At 46.0% G+C, this 19470-nt stretch overlaps 1 protein-coding gene across 2 annotated transcripts in view; it reads left to right on the top strand.

Moving 5' to 3' along the window:
- Positions 1 to 19470, top strand: part of cdh4 (cadherin 4, type 1, R-cadherin (retinal)) — a 203263-nt gene that overhangs the window by 121668 nt on the left and 62125 nt on the right. For both annotated transcript variants that reach the window (XM_030374198.1, XM_030374199.1), the window contains exons 4-5: positions 4135 to 4361; positions 14467 to 14649. In XM_030374198.1, the coding sequence (XP_030230058.1) occupies positions 4135 to 4361; positions 14467 to 14649 (410 nt within the window). The remainder of the gene's footprint in view (positions 1 to 4134; positions 4362 to 14466; positions 14650 to 19470) is intronic.

A 19470-nucleotide genomic window follows, 5' to 3' on the forward strand; every position in this document is an offset into this window, starting at 1 on the left:
AGTGAACAGCCGCTCAGTGAACAGCCGCTCAGTGAACAGCCGTTCAGTGAACAGCCGCTCAGTGAACAGCCGCTCAGTGAACAGCCGCTCAGTGAACAGCCGCTCAGTGAACAGTCGCTCAGTGAACAGCCGCTCAGTGAACAGCCGCTCAGTGAACAGCCGCTCAGTGAACAGCCGCTCAGTGAACAGCCGCTCAGTGAACAGCCGCTCAGTGAACAGTCGCTCAGTGAACAGCCGCTCAGTGAACAGCCGCTCAGTGAACAGCCGCTCAGGTAACAGTCGCTCAGTCAACAGCCGTTCAGTGAACAGTCGCTCAGTGAACAGTCGCTCAGTGAACAGCCGTTCAGTGAATTGCTGCATCGTTAAGTTCATGAACATGCCTGGGGTAATTGCATGTGTCCGTTATAAATGCCATGGTCTTGCCCCCCTCCCCACCCGGTCACATTGGTGCGTGCTGTCGAGGTTTAGGGAAAGCGATGGTAAAGAAGGTTGGCCCCCTCGAGCCAGGCCCCCTCGAGCCTATGGTTTACAGAGGTTCCCAAACAGCTAGGGGGCGCTGTTGAGCAGGGCGTGGCGCAGAGTATACGTGGCCTCAACTGGCTCATTGGCGGTGAATTAAAGTGATGCTTTAGAAGACATTGTACGATTTCACCAAATGAAGGCTAGATGAAATGTGTACACTTATTGAAAGCCAATCATTATTCTTCTGCCGAGCAATGTGGTTTATCAAGACCGCAAAATAGGTTGCCAAACAACACAATGGTTGTTAGCATATTTTGAGCTTGGCAGGGCAGTAATACTCTAAATGAATTGTTATGCAATCAGAGGTGTTTGTTTATGTATATATATAATAGTTGGTAGCACTTTAGAATGACTGAGTAGTAGTAGCAGTAACAAATAGTGAATTCTTAATTTAGAAGACATTGCTCATGCATGAATACTCATTAGTAAGCTAATCATAATCAGTAACAAATTATTAATTAAATTAGGTTCATAAGATAATAAACGATTTACAATGTGTTTTTATAATGCTTTATAAACAGACAAAAACTGCTGCAATTCATAATAAGGTCAGGTTATGAGAAAACATTAGGTTTGTGAGAACTTATCTGCAGTGGGGAATATCTATATCTTAATAAGCATTTATAAATTAGATGTAAAGGCTCTGTCAGGTAGTTGGATTGTTTAATTAAGTATTTTGTGTGAGCTCATCTAAAGTGAGGATTATATATGCCTTACTTACCATATATAAAGGACATTTTAAAGCTGGAATTGCCCCTAATACCACCACAGCGTGCAGAATAATAATTAGTAGCAAATAAGGCATATATATTCCTTACTTAAAGCTATACTGTACGATGTGAGAGAGCTAGCATGATTTGAAATTAGCTTCTCTTCGGAGTTCCGTTGAACTCCTCCCCCACCCTTCAGGACTCCCTGCCCCCACCCTTCGACCCAGAGCCGTGCACGAGCGCTGCTGCTGCTTACGGCTTACTTCAACGGCAACCATTGCGTCACTTTTCAGGCCATTCAACTCCCTCATCTGTCGCCATCGCTGAAAAGCTAATCCAATATTTATTCTCGTTTTTCCTCGAGCAGTCTCCAACTTCTTATTTGTTGCTGCCTTTTCAGTTTCTGTCTTTCTTTTTCTTGCCTTTTTAAAAGGATGAACCGGGGCAAGTAACGGTGGCAGTGGTAACTTCTGTTTTTTTTCTTCCATCGTGTTGACGTTGTAGGCTCACTAGGTCTAGTCCACTGTCATGAACTACTATGACAACAACGCTTTCTTTGCCCTCCGTGGACGCGCTCAGTTCGGCTCAGTCTCGTACACAGAGGGGAGAGAATGCGCAGGCTTGTGATTGGTTCTTTAGATTCGGGTACAATGTCTCCGATTGGTAAGCATTTTAACAGGTTTATAGCCGATACAGATTTCGTTTTTTTTTCGCTTCTTTTTCATTGCCCATAAGTTATTTATTGCTGTCAGGATGTAAAAACCAATTTCAACAACATATTAAAAAGTGCATATCACTGGAAATCGTACAGTATGCCTTTAACTCTTAGTTGTACTACCAACGCATACATACATGTGCATGCCTACATTCATACATTCTTACGCCTATGCCTATGTTAGCGCGCACACACACACACACACACACGCACACACACACGCACACACACACACACACACACACACACACACACACACACACACCACCAATACCTTTTGGAGTGGACTCCCCCTTAAGCCTTGCTTTGCCGCAAGAGACCTTTCAACTGAAAACAATTAGCCCATTCCGTTCAAGTTAATTGAAGTAATTTGCATAATATCAGCCTGTGCTAAGCTGCCAACTACATTTTCTGCCCTGGTCATTTCAGGCCTATCACGCACTGTCACATGCTGTCGTTAAGTCTCTGCTCGGTGACAGATTAGGCCTGAAACAGGGTCATTATGTTCACATTAGGGCCATCGGGTCCCGGACTGCGCGCATCCGGCAGCCGTATTTGAAGTGACGGAAATGTGGAGTTATGTTTGTCTTTGAGGATGAGGGATGGGTACATTGCCAACCGTGTGTCGGCCGTTCTCCTGCTCGTTATCGCCGCCGTTCATCTGAGGACGTGATCCGTCGGGGCGCGGCGCGCGGAGGATCTCGCTGTCCTGCGACCATGTGGCTGGCCATGTGTGTGTTGTGGCGGCGGCCCTGCTTAGGAAGATGGCCGAACAAGGGGAATGGACGGCTCGAGGAAAACGGGGCCGAGCGGGCGGGAATCACCGCAGCTCGTTTTAGAAGGCAAGCTGCCCGCCGTGGATCGCTTTCCTAATTGATTCATGAAATCAATTTGTCATGTTATCGGTGACAAGTGAGATACGATCGCGTTGGTTATACACAGGAGGTGCTGTGTGTCTGTGGGTGTGTATCTGTGTGTTTGTGTGTGTGTGTGTGTGTGTGTATAGGTGCATGCGAGTGCACATAGCTGAGTAATTGTGTTACATTTAAAAGAAATGGATAGTGGAACCGATTGCAGTCACTTCTCATGAAATGACAACATGATCATTTATCATGTAATGTTTAATCTTTAATATCTGCAACAAGGTTTTTATTTTATAGATGCTTTATATACACTGCCTTGTTCTCTTGTTTTCTCAGGTATAATGTAGTATTAATATTAATGAAAGTTTAATGGTCATACAGCATCAAGCTCTCCCGGTCTCTCTCGCCCTCTCTCTCGCCCTCTCTCTCTCTCGCTCTCGCTCTCTCTCTCTCTCTCTCTCTCTCTCTCGCTCTCGCTCTCTCTTATATGTCATCATGCATACGGGGTCACATGGTACAGCGCTGGCACACGGCAGCCTGATTGAAAAATATGGAATGACATCCACGAATGAGATGGACACTCCCTTCTCCCTGGATAAACAAACCAAAGGAAATAAGCAATGTTTGTTAACTGATTTAAAAAAAAATATTATTAAAAATCTTGAGATAAGATACACAAGGAGGTTTAACTCCCAGATGTAAGATTCAGGGTTTGCACCCTATTGTCCACTCAATAAGTGTAAATTAGTGCTTAAATTGAGAACAGGATCCATGGAACAGGATTCTAACAGAACATGGAACAGGATTCTTAATGAATAGTAGTCAAGCGTCAGCCATGACCACTTGTTTTTTAAGCACTTATGGAAGCCATTCAGGTGCAGTTCCTCTGACAGCCTGTAGGCGGTTCGGGGCGGTTGGACGCAAAAGGACTGCGCACCGTTCCAAGTCAATTGTTAGATGTGATTTAATTTGTGTAATACAAGGGGGATAATCTTTTTCTTTGTTGCCATCTCAGTGGCAAGTTAATCTCCATAACGTGTATTTTGAGAGGTCCCGCTCAACGGTTTTATTTAATGAAAAAGTTATTAAGGGTTGATTATTAATGAGTTTTGGTCTTAATGTGGCAAATATGGATAATTTCCGCTGAAGGCGGCAAAAATTGTACACAACGGCTGAGGCATAACGCAAAGTCTAGGGCTTCTCAGCGCTTGTGTGCACGGGGGGGACTTCCCGGTCAGACATCCATATTTCTTCCGGTCTAAGTGTGTAAGTTGTACATTCACAGCCCTGTTCATACCTTTTCCCTCTGCTCCCGTTTCTACAGTGAAGTTTGAGAGCTGCCTGCACAACCGGGAGGTGGTCTTTGTGAGCAGCGACCCGGCCTTCAGCGTGCGCTCCGATGGCTCCGTGTACGTGGAGCAGGAGGTGGCCAACCTGTCGAAGCCCGTCCAGTTCATGGTCACGGCCCGGGGGCTCCGGGACACCCGGATCTGGGAGACCACCGTGAAGCTCGCGGTGGCCGGCCACGCGCCCTCAATACCTCTGACACAGGTAGCACAGCTGTGCATGCAAACAAACACACACACACACACATGCAGGCGCACACACAAACACGCACACACATGCAGGCAAGGCTGCTGCTAAGCTTTTGGAGAACCTAAAAATAATAAATTGGTCAGGGATATATAAGTAATATATATAATTTTCTAAACAGCAGCGTTAAAATATAATAAAAACTGCAGGCTCCAAAGATGAACGAAAAATAATTATGCACATGAATAAGGTATAAAAGGAAGAACCAACAAACACACGCAAATATTCTTCACTCACCCACTACCTCAAAGTGCAGTATTGTCCTAATCAAAATATTTTCCCTACACTATGCAGAACTGTAACTGTTGGATAGTGCGCAATACTAAATTGTGTGTGCATTTTCACCAGCTGCAAGAGGCTTTACCAAGGTGCACGACGACTTTTCCAGGCAACAAAATCGCTAATCAAGTCATCATAAGACACCCTATGTGCCACTTAAGCGTTCTTGTCCCATTGTTGACCGTAGATATGTTTTAATGAGTTTCAGTTTAGAAAATAAACTGCGCTGAGAAAGGATGCTCCGCCTCCGAAGCGAAAAGACGAGAGCTTTGAAGGCTGTACCATTTCAGGGAAGCGGGGGGAGACTCTTTTTATATATTAGGTAAAAACATGTAATTTGCCCATATTGAGTGATAGGGTACACAATTAAGAAAAAACAACGGTGGGCCTGTTCATAACAAATATATATATTTTTGTAATGTAATAATGTAATAAATATCATGACATTTTTTTAGCAACCTTAATTTTAGGGGCGTACTCTGCGTATGGGAAGCGGCGGCCCTGCATGCAGGCATACACACTTTCAGGCATACATACACACACACACACACACATACACACACACACACACACACACACACACACACACACACACACACACACACACACACACACACACATAAACACACACACATGCAGGCATGTACATGCACGCACACACGCACACACATGCTTGCACACGCACACGCACACACACACACAGACACACACACACACACACATGAACACACACACATGCAGGCTCACACGCACAAACATGCTTGCACACACACATACACACACACAACACAAAGGAAGACACGCATGCAGGAATATGCATGCACACACAGACACTTATGCACAGGCATATTCAAATAATGCAGCCCCTAACCTTTAACCATGTTTATATAATTAAACTCTAAATTGAGTTTTGATGCAGATGTGACAATCAGTATTCTTGAACTTTTATACTCAAACATGAGTTTGAGTACACATTTATATCCTAAATTGACATATAATTAGGGAAAAATACGGTATGCATGCAAATGTGCATGCATTCTATTATGTAGGCACTTTATGAAAATGTTATGAGTTGTATAATGTCATTATACAATGTGATTAAAGTCTCATTATGTGTCTCAGTATGTGTATTACAAACACATGAGCTGATTATGGTTCAACCTTTACAGTAGATTCCCCCTGTGCATGTTTATATGAATCTACATGGTTCTCTGGACATTGCATGTAGTCTTCAAGGAGTAATGAACCAACACTGTAATCTGAGCGGGAAACCGGGTACTCATATCTGATACATGTCCACACATCATCTTAAATAAACTCTTTATTAACCAAGTGATGGATATCTGAAACAGGACCACACATCGTCCTAAATAAACTCTTTATTAACCATGTGATGCATGGCTAATAAAGGTCCACACATCATCTTTAATACTTTTTCTATTAGCCATGTGATGCAACCAGGCATTCGGCCGCGCAACCAGATGCAATTCCAACGGCAATTCAAACAGCAATAACGTCTTAATGACTGAACCCCAAAACCATAGTTTAGTCAGAGGCGCACACCCTACTCCTCTTCACATCCACATAAATAATGGTAGAAAGTTAATTTCTGTAATTAAAAAGAGATTACTGTTTGAAACAGTGCGCTTATTAGAACCTTGGTACGTACAGCCACGCGGACGACTTTTCAAATATGATATTTTATCTCAGGTCGTCAAACAGTGAGTTCAGTGAGATGAGGCTGTGTAAGGTTTTGGTCTAATTAACTTCTGAGTTTAGCAAGCTCAAAAAATGCTGCCTAGTAAACAGCACAACCTGAATAGCATTGTATACTATAGATATATTATTCACAATCTTACACACACCTATTGATATGCTATTTATTTTATAGGAAGTTTACTTTTCTAAGGAGTTACCTTACAGATTACAGTGTAGCTTTTGCTGGAGAGAGCAGAGTGTCATGGTTCAGACAGACCGAGCATCAAAGGGTTCAAGTTCCCTGAGCTTAACATGTAATAGCTGCAGAGCATTGTTGCATGAGGTTCCCTCGGGGGCACTTTCCACGTGAAACGTCTTCACACCTCTACACAGATGACATGCTCTCTCCATATTCATCGAGGATTCCTTCAACACTTTCCACATTTTTCCATACCTCGAAACACATTCACACACACAGCGCCTGATAGATCTGATGTGTAACTAAACTCGAGGCGAAAGAACGCACTTTGTAAGACGCGCCATCTGTTGCGTAAACAGTGGAAAGTGTGCGTCTGCTTTCTCCGCTAAAACACAGTAATCGTACTTCTGCAGGAACCCTAGACACAATGCAAAGACAAATGGCTGGTCATCCTCCGAGCCAGTCCGCTCTCCGGCGCCAGCCTATTACCATTCCCTCCGCTGCTCCCGTTCTCCGTGTTCCTCCGTGTTCCTAATCATGACAGGAGCCTCCCCCAAGACCCATGTAGCTCAGCAAGGTGCAGAGAGCTTGGATTAGAATTCTGCCCACTCCTTGCAGCGCAATAAAGGGAGAATGGGAAATAATTGAGCATGATTGGGCTAGTGTTTCACTCGGGCGGATCCTATGTTTCGTCTGGTGGCAAGAAGCAGGTGATGGGGTCGGACCGTGCAATTATGTTCCCCGCTACGTCTCGCGGGAGCCAGGGGGTATTTCGATAATTGAAACAAGAAATAATTGTGTTTGTAGTAATCTGATCAAAATTTGAAAAAAACAGTTAGACGTTTTAAATTGATACTGTGCTTTTAATAGCGAAATGGCCTTAACGGGAATTTCTTGAAGTGTTTCCTTAGATACTGCGGGTTTGCATTGGAATTTAAGAACACCGATTATTTAAATAGTTTGAACCTACTCCCCACGGGATTGTTGTAGTAAATAATTAAAATCAATTTATTCAATGTTTTGCGAAGGAAATTGAAATGATCCTATAGAATTTGCCTCATCAGGGGGGGACGACATTTAATTTTTTTAATTGCTTAGCAGAATCAAAGACTTTTTCTTCCTCTTTATTCCAATTAACCCCTATGGAGAAGAAGCTGCACCACTATTCCTTTGCATTAGTTTAATTTAGTGTCTCAACGAGAATAAAGTTTGAAAAGGATTGTCAATTAGTTTGCATTTTAATTTTAAAACCTTGATCAAATATATGTTCTCACGGCGCCTCCTGATCTGTGGGGGTTTTGGTTGGCTCACATTTTAAATCCAGAATGAAGTCTATTTATAGATCTTCTCCCAGCCTTTTCTAAATGGAAATGTGTGCAACAACAAAGGTAAAGACTGAAGAAAAGAAGTGAAGGAAGGAACTCACTTTTTTAAACTAATCACTTCTAGACATGAGCAAGAGTTACATGGATAAACAGACGAGAAAACTGGGTGGCTCCCTTGGTGTCAATCAATTATTGGCCACTCTAGTCGTTGTTGTGATCTGGGTCCTATCCCAGTGTCCCCAGGTAGCTCTGCCTGGTAGTGGGGATGGGATAGACCAGGTTTCCCATAAATCATATATGAAGAGATACAATTCAAGCGTTCCAAAAAAGCATTACTGTATGAAATCATATTGAAACAACAGTTCATGTTGAAACAGGTGCTTTCCTCTCATACGCATGCGGCGTCTCTCTGGAGGACAGGTCTTCCTTCACCAAGAGGTATGGTCGAAGGTTCCATTCGGGGCAGCGGCGCTCCCGTTGGAATGAGTACACGTCCGGAGTGATAAACAAGTGCAGGCAACAGCAAATAGTCACATGGCTCCCTGCCTCTCCATGGCCTTAGTACTGCTCTTCCTACTCATTCTTAGCCCTCTTCGTACTTAACTATAACTACCACCTCCAACATTGCTGTAATTTTCTCCCTTTTCGCCATAAAATAGTCAGTGGTCAGCTAAAGTCAGCTAACGTACTCCGTCCACCGGTGATAAACCCTAACACGGAACTGCCAACTTGGGCTCTTAGTTATATAACATCCTAAAATATGCCCAGTTGTGACAGTCTGTTGTTCCGACAGTGAGAACAGCAATTTTTTATTGCTTATTTTTTCCATTGTTGCTTTGGACACATGGGGCCCTATCTTGCATCCGGCGCAATTGACTTAATCACTGGTGCATGTGTCGTTGCTATTGACCTTGCGCCCCAAGGGGCGGTTCGGCGAAAGGAGGAGGCGTGTTCTGGCGGAAACGTTCCCTGGTGCTATTTTGCAGTTTCAGAAACCACTTGCGCCACAACCCAGGAAATACCTGGTCTAAAGTCAGTGGCGCGTTGTTCAGATGCTATTTTAAGGGTGCATGCATAATGTTGCTTGTGCACCTCGCGCATACACTTTGCTTCTCTCATCTACCTAGCCACACATTCTTGGTATATTATTTGGGAAAGAACAGCTGATACAGCGGTAATAATTGTACTTTTAAATCAATGCCTCTGCAAACACCGTACAGAAAACACATATTTTCTTGACACAGACATCGTGTACATGCTCATAATTTTTAGGATTGATGAGTATTTGATCGTGAGAAAACATTGTTTTACCGCGAGTGAGTGTTAAAAATAATGAATGAATGCGGGCGCGCGTGTGTGTATGTGTAAAAGAATGAATGAATGCGCGCGCGCGTGTGTGCGTCCATCTGTTTAAACACACGCAAACTAAACACGTAACTCATAATACAGTCCATGGCAATGTATATTAACGGGGGGACACATGCACATTACGAACACAAGTCGATAACGATAATGCATACAATACTGATAAGAAACTATGTTTATAACGTATTGCGTATATATCATTAAATAGAACCACAGTTACCGCATATCATATGTTATATCATATACGTTTTCTTTGCTGAAATTTATTTGAGGACTCAGTATTTCTGAAGTTGTGGAAGAAAACCTTATTCCACAAAGCTTCTTGCGCTTGGCGCTTCTCACTTGCGTTTCAGACCGTTAAAATAGGGCCCATGGTCTGAGCTAGGCCTGATGAATGGAGTTGGTTCTTCGTGGAATTAAAGTTTCAAATCAAATCTTAAGATGCCTACAGATTTCTACCCATTTCACAGGTCAACAACTTGGCCTGAAATACAGATAGTGAGAAATTGCAGATCATTTCTCTCGTCGGCCTCTGGTGGTTTTCATTTTCTTCCATTGGCCTGAAATGAGAGCTGCAGTTGAAGTGCTGACATCTCCGATTTTAAATTGTGAACTTGTAGTTTTGTCCTCCATTAAAACAGGCCGACTTCTGAATAGATACAGCCGTTCTATTGCAGAAACATTGGTCCTATGTAAACCAGAGAAGGTTCATATTCTTTCCCCACTTGTATTGTAGGAAGATTCCTCCCCATCTTATCAATAATTTCGAAGCATATTGGTAGTTTGTCATCTTTCAACGCCTAATCCAACAGTATAGGTGGTATAGAGTAAATGTCCAGTATAGCCGGGAAGAGGAATTGAACCGCACACAGGTAGTGTTGTGATGAATCTCCGAATCCTTTATGTCGATTTCATGCTACGCTGGCTTACCTCCTCTCCCAGTTGAGAGCCGTGACCATACATTTTTCTCCACTGAGTTTGACACCGCTCGGATGCTAGAACGAGCCTTTCTGCTTGTTTTTAGCAGGAAACACAACTCAATCACTGTGTAAAGCGCTTTGGGCTTGACAAGTGCTTCATAAATACAATCAATTATTGTTATTATTATTATTGATTTGCTCGCAATGAATTGTTCAGAGGTCTCCCAGGAAATCCTCACCTGTTGGGGGCAGATGAAATGAACGCCCTGCCGCAAGGTGCATCCCTGAGCGAGATGCCCAAACCCCTACCATCTCCTTAACCAACCCATGGCCCTTCCATTCATAGTATAGAGCTCTGCTGCTATACAGTACACCGTGTTCCTGTTAGGCCAAGAAATGCAATGGATCAAGGTTATAATCACGGCTATCAGGATTCCCTGTTACTTCTACAAACCCTCTTTTCTACTGAAAGTGCCGACGTTGTCTGTAGCGGGGGACAAAAAATTAAAAGAGCAGGGATAGAGAAACCGATTTAAACATCCGATCAAACGTGAACACGGAACAGGCAGAGATGTGCCGTGTGCGTACGCCAGCACGCCAGCGAGGTGAAGGGGGGCGAGCGGCTTCTCGCCGTCCTCCCTGCCAGATCCTCGGGAGCCATGTTGCTTTGCTTTGGGAAAGTGATTTCACACTGACTGACTCCCGTGTTCTGAAGTCCACCACCACCTCCCCTCTGCCAACATCCCATCCCTCCCCATCAACACCACCACCACCACCGCCCCCTCTCTGAGGAACCATTCCCCCGTGAAACCTGAGCGCTCCTTTGTACCGCTGTCTTGGTTTAGCAACAGAGGAGGCACGGCAGCTCGCCAACTCTGGCTTCTAACTCATTAGCGCTGAACCTTCATCAGAGAGCCCGACGGGTTGATAGCAGCGAATGGGCCTTGAGATTTATGACGCTCATCCGCCTGTGGCTGGCCCGGGCCGATAAGGACCCCATTGTGGTGGCCCCGGCGTTCGCCCGAGCGTCAACATCGAGGTAGAGCACGGAATGGTTTATAGTTGTTTATATAGTTGAGTGTTCTGTGTGTATTCGTTTATTTCCCATCCTAATTCAAACCGACGTAATCGGCCAGAGTTGTCCGCTGTAGGTTGCTGTGCATGTTTTATAGTGTTGGTGTTGAAGTCAATCACCATCATCCAATGGTGTTGTTTATTATATGTTTAGAAATGAAAAGACCTTTTCAGCATGATTTTGTGTCTGTCAGCACACCCACACACACATATACAAACCACTCTACTTCTCAAACAATACACATGGATGTAGACACAGCGTCGGATGCCACCTGCCACTCAGTAACAGACCGGTGGACAGTGACACCCACCACCAAACCCCGTCAGTACCCTTGAGCAGCTCTGGATGAGTGGAGCTCAATATGGTGTCCATGTATTATTGAATTATAATTATCCATCATCTATCTATCCATCCAGCTATTATTTTTCTAACAATCTGTCCATCCAGCCATCATTTATCCATCTTACATATATTCATCCATCCGTTATCTGTCAATCCGTCCGTCATTCAATTATAAACATCAGTCAACCAGTTTTGAAACAATAATCATCCATCCATCTCAAAGTCATCCATGTGTGTCCCTCCTCATCCAACCCGTTGTGTCGCCCCGCAGGGCTGTGCATCAAGTCTGCGGGGCTGTGCATCAGCTCAACTCCATCAACTGTGAAGAGTACAAACAGAAGCTTGATCAAATGTGTTAGATCAACCTTTGTTACCAGCCTGTATCTCTAGCACTCACTATACATCAGGGGTCAGACTGGCAGCCTGGGGGATAGTTCAACCTGCCTTGAGGGCAATATGATATACAAATCTGTAATAAAAACAAAAACATTGTTGCTGCAACTATCAAAACCAGGTCAGTAACTTTCAGGGGAAAAAAACCCTGCAAGGCAGAGTTTGGGGAAAATCTGACGAGAATATGCACACAAACACCTACATCATCATTCGGGTATGACCTACATAAAAACAGAAAAGAGAAACAGCTTGTTGGAGTGCGTGTTGATCATGGCTGGTTTAAGCAGCCTCACCTGGCCTGAGTCAGACTGATTGAACTCTGGGGCTGGGTGAGGCTGCACACCTGTTGTACATTGAGCAATCAATGTGCGCAGGTTAAACCAGCAATCACCACAAACAATCCTGCATCATTGTCCACAATCTTTTACAATCAACCAGTTTCCCAGCCCCACCCCTCTGCGTCCTTGTCTGGAGGAGCCCAATAAAAGTACCCTAGTTTGAGCGTGGCGGCCGCCTAGGTGGGGTGTAGCCTTGTCTTTGTTACAGTGGCGTTTATTGGGCTCCTCCAGACAAGGACACAGGCTGGTAGTATTGGAAAACTGGGAAATTGTACAAAAATGTTGACATGATACAGGACTTTCTGTTCCATGTTGGCATGAAGGAGGTATCCCCGAGTGTGGGTGGTGATGTTAAAGGCCACTTTAAGGCCCACGCTGCCACTAGGCCCCTAGGAGTTCAGAAGGCGTTAGAAAACAATGCTAACTAATCAATTTAACTTGCAAAATGTCCCTGTCAAATATAAGACAAGTCAATAAAGAACAATGGATTTTCTTCCAAGTTGTTGGGAAGAATAAATTAATTAATTGAAGTCAATAAAAACCCAATGTTCCGACTTTACAAACAGAAGGTGATGTTTGAAAAGCAACATGATTTCCGCGCTGTTACGATACCCACAGGGTAAGCTCTGACGAATGCACTCGTCAACTTTTGGAGAATTCAATATTTTAAAGCGTACACCACTTAGGGCCGGCCCGATTTAAGTTGCATTTGGTCTCTTATGGCCCGCCGCAAACTCAAACTAATGTGTCGCCCCTGCTATACGTAGTCCTCCCAGATCCAGCGAGACGGCCTTTTATCATGCCTCTAAGCAGGCATCAGCGTGTTTCGTGGCCCCTGTGTTTATACACAAAAGCGTTTGGTGCTGTGGGCTGGGACCAGTAAGTCGCGCCAACAAAAATGAATCATGTTTCTTTTTTCACACAGTGCTTGAATGCGGTTGTTTAGTACAGTTGACACGAACAGAAGTGAAAGTCATTAAAAACCAAACTCCTTTACCGTTCAGCTGTCAGACATACCAGCAACACAGTGTATACAAATTATGTATTAAGAGCCTCATAAATCAAACCTGTGACTTATTAAATTCATTTCTAAAACAAATGGGGGCCATAATTAACAAATTAACATTTTGTTTGTGTCGCATCTCCCACGTGTGAAGTATAATAAAAAGATTTGATATCGAGAAAACCTTGTTTACCTAGTAATGGTAATGGCTTTTTGGAAGTACCTTCGTTTAAATGCTACTGAACATAAGGTATGTTCATTTATATCGGAAAAGGCACAGAGATAGAAAAAGGTTGTCGATTATAGTTCCCTTTAAAAAAAAAAAACGATGTTGGGGAATCGAAGGCGTCTACCAGGATAAATCCACCTTGACTTCCCCTCTTTGAAACGTTTTCCAAGAAAATCTGAAATGCAGCGGCCTTTGATAAACAAGCCTCACCGGCAGCACCTACCACCTGCTGAAAGGACTAATCTGAAGCCCAAACCAGGCCCTTTATCCCCTGCCTCCGCAACCTGCCTTAAGTACCACCGCGTTCTTGAGTATTAGTCCGTGTTTCATCTGATGTAGTAACTATACACAGTGCAGCAACCCCTTTTTCAGCTGGGTGGAGGTGGGGTCGGGGGTGGTGGCACGTTATGTTCCGGATGAGTCAAAGGGGGGTGGCGGGGGTGGGGTAGTGGGGCGGGGTGGGAGGGGTAAGGGTTGCGGCCATGCAGTCAGCCTGAAGAAGCTACGTAGAAGATCTGAGCCCACCATATGTTCCCCTGTTCGTGGAGCCTTTGAGCTTGTTTTTTGCTGTAGTTCCCCAGAATGGAGCCAGGGTTTGGGGGGGGGGGGGCTGTCTGGGACGTTATTTACAGACCGGGGGGAGCCCCATCATTCAACAACTGTTGTTTTCCACCACTCTTTGTATTTCTCCAGGCCTGTCTGTCATTCGGAGAGAAATAGGTTTCATTTTGAGGGCGTTCAAATTCCAGCAGATGGATCGTCATTTTATGCCGTTTTATTCTCGCCATCTTCCGGGCTGTCACCGGGAATGTAGCACTGTGGAAATGAGGGGCTGCGCCCCGACTCCCCCTCTCCCGGATACAACAGCAGCTGACTTGTGCGCTTGGTTTGTTTCAGGTCGGCATTGAAGAGATGCTGTCAAGAGCATGGGACTCGCAGCCCAGACTCATCAAGTTCCCCCGGAAGCATCTGAGGAGCTCCTCCTCCAACAGTCTGCGGCGACAGAAGAGAGACTGGGTCATTCCACCAATCAACGTGCCCGAAAACTCCCGAGGGCCATTCCCCCAGATGCTTGTCAGGGTGAGTGACAGGTTCTAAAATGCACCGTTATACCGCAAAGTTTTGTACTTCGGGACAACTTTGTTTTTGTTTTTTGGACGGGAAAGAAATGTTTGTTCTTGCTTGGAGATGCAGTTTCTGAGATGTTGAAGCACTTTATTAGTCGGTGCACACAGGGCGGTACAGCAGACTGTAGGGAGGAAATACATGATTGGTTTGGCTCAGTGTGCAGGACACATAGGCCGTGTGAGGCTGGAGCTAGCAGGCAGGCAGAGACATATAGTATTAACAGCCATGCCTCTGGATGCTGTACCGGTACACAAGCAGACAATGGACAAGCACCCCATAATACATTATCGACGCGTATCTATCTATTTTTTATCACCGTATGCGAGATGGCGAGACAGGAAAATATGTTAATATTGCGACATGAACATATTTACTTCAGTGTGGACATCAACGTGTTTTACATGCGGCATGTATCTTCATGTCATCATAAGTCTAAGTATGTTTGAGTTATATACGCTATAAAAGTGGTCTCTCAGTTCAGCGTCCATCAGCCCAACCTCCAGGAGGCTCTCCAGTGTCCCCTGCACCAACAGGCCACTCTGTTTTATTCATTATTAATTTTGACCTCGACAAAGTTACGAAGAAGCATCCACGCTTGCCTGCATAATACACAAGCTCACACAAACACCGACCCACACACTCACACCTCCAGACACACACACACACACACACACACACACGCACACACACACACACACACACACACACACACACACACACACACACACACACACACACACACACACACACACACACACACACACACAGATACAAGCATACAAACATGCTCAAGGACATACACAAGTCCCTAGCACTCATTTGTGGAACCAGGCTATAGATTACAGGAAGCACCTTTCCCCAGCCTGTCAGGCAGAGGGCAGAGCACTCCTCCTGGGGGAGAGGCAGGCAGCAGCAGGGTCTGGAGTCGGCCGGAGGTGGGCTTCCAGCCGCCCCCACAGCGTGGCCCTGTTATACCCTGGGGGCCCCCTTCGAGTGTGTGTGTGTGTGTGATTGTGCACGAGTGTGTGTGTGTCAGGCTGAGCATGTGTATGTGTGCGTGTTTGCATGCACGTGTAAGGTTGTGCAAGTGTATGCGTGCATGTACGTTTGTGTGTCTTTGTGTTCTGTGTGTATCCTTAACGGCACATCGTACAGGGGTGTGTGTGTGTTTGTGTGTGTGGACGCCATGAGTCCCGTCACCCGAGGTACAGAGGCTAACCGGTATGGCTGAGGGCTGCACCACACACACCACTGTGTGATGCTCCGTCCCCGAGTCCTACAACAAGCAGCACAACACTTCACTTCTGACAGGCTGGGCCAGGGAAAGAAACAGTGGGGATTCAGCACTTCATCACGCCTGTCACAGAAGTGGCCGAGTACATCCTTTCAAAGTTTTGCTTTCTCCACACTTCCGCCTCCCTAGGCTCCACGATGGCAACGCCTTTTTGTTCTCCTTCCTCTCGTTTTGCCGCCTTTTACCTGGTGTATCTTTGGTTGGAAAAGAGCAATTAAACCTGGAGAAGAGGCTTTTTTTTTTTGCTCAGAAACTGAAGAGAGCAGGTGTGTGGGAGTTCAGAGAGAGAGAGAGAGAGAGAGAGAGAGAGAGAGAGAGAGAGAGAGAGAGAGAGAGAGAGAGAGAGAGAGAGAGAGAGAGAGAGAGAGAGAGAGAGAGAGAGAGAGAGAGAGAGAGAGAGAGAGAGAGAGAGAGAGAGAGAGAGAGAGAGAGAGAGAGAGAGAGAGAGAGACGCTGCCGACTATATAAAAAATAGGATCCATTTAGAAACCACTGTAAATTGTGTGAGTGAGAAGGGCCAACATTAGTTTCAGGCCATTTGTGGCAGACCCATCTCAACCAATTCCTGCAGCACAAAAAAGTATATCCAATGAGGCAAAACCAACTAAAAGCTCTCAGGGCCTTGGGGTTAAAGTGAAGCCCTCTCTTCCCCTTGCAACCTGGACATCAACAAACACCACTGTTCCTACGTTCCGAACAGCTCTGAGCCATGCGGTGGGAACGTGTCACAGCAATACAATACGGTTTTTCAATCAGCAGTAATTGAAGAGGGAAATATGTCCAATGAGACGTTGTCATAGATTGCTATTGAAGATTTAGTTTGTTAAGCAGCCTTTGCGGGCCAACAAATGTAGAATTCGGTAGAAGCGGAACGGATTGAAGTTACGATGAATGGAGGTTTTCCCGCCCACGCCCGCTGAAGCAAGAGTTTCAGGAAAAGCATAAGCAGCAGAGTTAGCTTTTCCAAAGCGCGTGGCGGGAGGTTACTCGGAAGTTATCTGAATATTCCGCTCCGTGGAGCCAGAGTTGAGCTAACTGGAGTGGAGGAGATGGTAGGTTTGGTTTTCCTTTCGCGTGGGCAACATTGGCATGCTGATTCTACCTGATTCAGAAGTAACCTTTTCTTATGTTCTGAAGTTTGTGCTCTATGGTAATGACGGTTGGACAGCTGGCTAGGTGAGCTTTTTCCAGAGTTTTGTTTTTCCTAAAACTGCTAGAATTTTACATATTCTGCTATGCTGGAGTTTTTTCAACCAATCACAAAGCCTCTATTTATAACAGTGTGAAACAATACAGGCAAGAAGAGGACTACACAGAGTGCAATGTCTTAGTTACTTTAGTTAGTCATTGTTTCTAAGTCTTCCCAACTTAGAAATTAGCATAAAGGTGGAAGATAGGGTTTCTACGTTTTGTTTTGTTTTGTATCCTCTTACCGAGTTCCTGGATTCATTCGGTTTCATTCTTAGCTGCTGTAGAGTCTCGCTGTGCATGTGTGTGTGTGTATGATGTGTGTGTTTGAGTCTGTGTGTGTTTGTGGGAATGTCAGTTAGCACAGCGACACTTGGATTGAACCTTACCTCCACACTGAGGCTGAAATGAAAACTCAGTGTGTTCATTACAGCTCATAATGATTAGTGCCACGCATTGGGCCCTATTTTAACGGTTTGAAACGCAAGTGAGAAGCGCCAAGCGCAAGTAGCTTTGTGGGCGGTTCTACGGCGATGTCGAGGGTTTACCGGCGCGAAAAATGACTCTTGCTGGTCTGAAGTAGCCTAATTACCCGTAGGTGTGGTTTGGGCGTAACGTGCAACAAACCAATGAGAGTGCCATCTCCCATCCCCTTTAACGCCTCGTGCCCATTGCATCCGTCCGTTGACTGATCCCCATTGGGCCATGAGCGCATTTGAATCTGACGAGATGATATTTTGACAGCGCTTCTGCAGTCTCCGATGAGACAGATGCACATGAATTTCAAACTGCAAATTGCTCAGTTTATGGCCAAATAATATGGGCTAATTCACGCATAGAATAAGGTTTTCTTCCACAACTTCAGAAATTCCTCAAATAAATTTCAAGATAGGGCCCATTGTGTTTTAAATAATGATCCCCCAGTGCAGTGCTGAGGTGCACTGGGGAAATTAAGTGTTTGTGTGCGTGTGAGTAGTGTGTGTGTGTGTGTGTGTGTGTGTGTGTTTTTGTGTGCGCGTTCATGTTCACATGAATCTTGTGTCTGTCGCCCTTTTTTTCTTGCGTAAACACGTGCAACCCATGCTTGTCATGGCGGCGATGAGTAAAGGGGTGTGTGTGTGTGTGTGTGTGTGTGTGTGTGTGTGTGTGTGTGTGTGTGTGTGTGTGTTAGTGTGTGTGTGTGTCGGAGGTCAGTTGTTATTCCTTGTGTTCCCAGTCAGACAATTAGCAGGTGACAGTCCCATTAGCGACTCCTCCTCCGCACAAAGGCGGAGTGCTGCGCTGAGTGACAGAGAGGCCCGACCCCATCGCTAAATAACTGTCATCCCGCTCCACTCTGCCCTGACCTCTCCGCCCCCACCCCCCCCCCCCCCCCCCCCCCCCCCCCCCCCCCCCGCCCTCCCCAGCACTGCCGCCAGCCCCCCCCGCCCTCCCTAAGCACCGCCACCAGCCCCCCCGTCGCACTCCCACACACACTACACATTCCACGCCGGCCCCTCGTTGGCTGGCCCAGTGTCTGCCCGGGCCCGGCGCCGTTGCCTGGTCTCTCCCCGCGCTGGCAGCCCCCGGCTGATTGGCCCTGCCTCACCGGCTCCGTGTGTGCCAGGAGGGAATTTCAAGTGGCCCGAGGGCTGTAGTGATTGGCCAGGATGCCACATCTGTGTGTCTAGGTGTTTGGGTGTGTGTGTGTGCGTGCGTGTGTGTGTGTTTTCAACTCAGCTGCCTGAATGTTTAATCCGAGGGGGCGTGTGTATGAGTATGTGGTTGCAGGTGTGCTGATTGTGGCGTGTGTGTGTGTGTGTGTGTGTGTGCGTGTGTGTGTGTGTGTGAAACACGGGGTGTTTCTGCATGTCTTCCTCATCCCCGCTCCTCTTGAGCCTCCCGGTTGTCGGCCATTGTCCGCCGGTGGCTGCTATAATTACGCGCCCCCCCGTCCAGCTTACAGCGGAGCCATGGCGGGCTCATTGTCCCTTTTCCCCGGGACCCTTTCTCTCCAGCAGGAGAATGAAGACGTTTCCCAGCCCTCACGCTCCCCCGGGGCGGGATGGGGTAGACACACACACACAGTGGGGGGGGGGGGGGGGGGTGGGTTGTATGGGCAGAGGAAGACAGGAGAGTGCTGGCCCCTGCGTCCTCCATCGGCGGTCGGCTTTATACGGCCGGATGTAGTAAGGGCATAGTGTGTTGGCGCTGTTCTACTGAGAATGTGGGGAGAATTAATTTCATTGTTAATGCGTGGAGCGGGGGGGGGGGGGGGGGGGGGGGGGGGGGGGGGGGGGGGGGGGGGGGCG

The sequence above is a fragment of the Gadus morhua genome, chromosome 13 (assembly GCF_902167405.1).
Source record: "Gadus morhua chromosome 13, gadMor3.0, whole genome shotgun sequence".
Classification (NCBI taxonomy): domain Eukaryota; kingdom Metazoa; phylum Chordata; class Actinopteri; order Gadiformes; family Gadidae; genus Gadus; species Gadus morhua.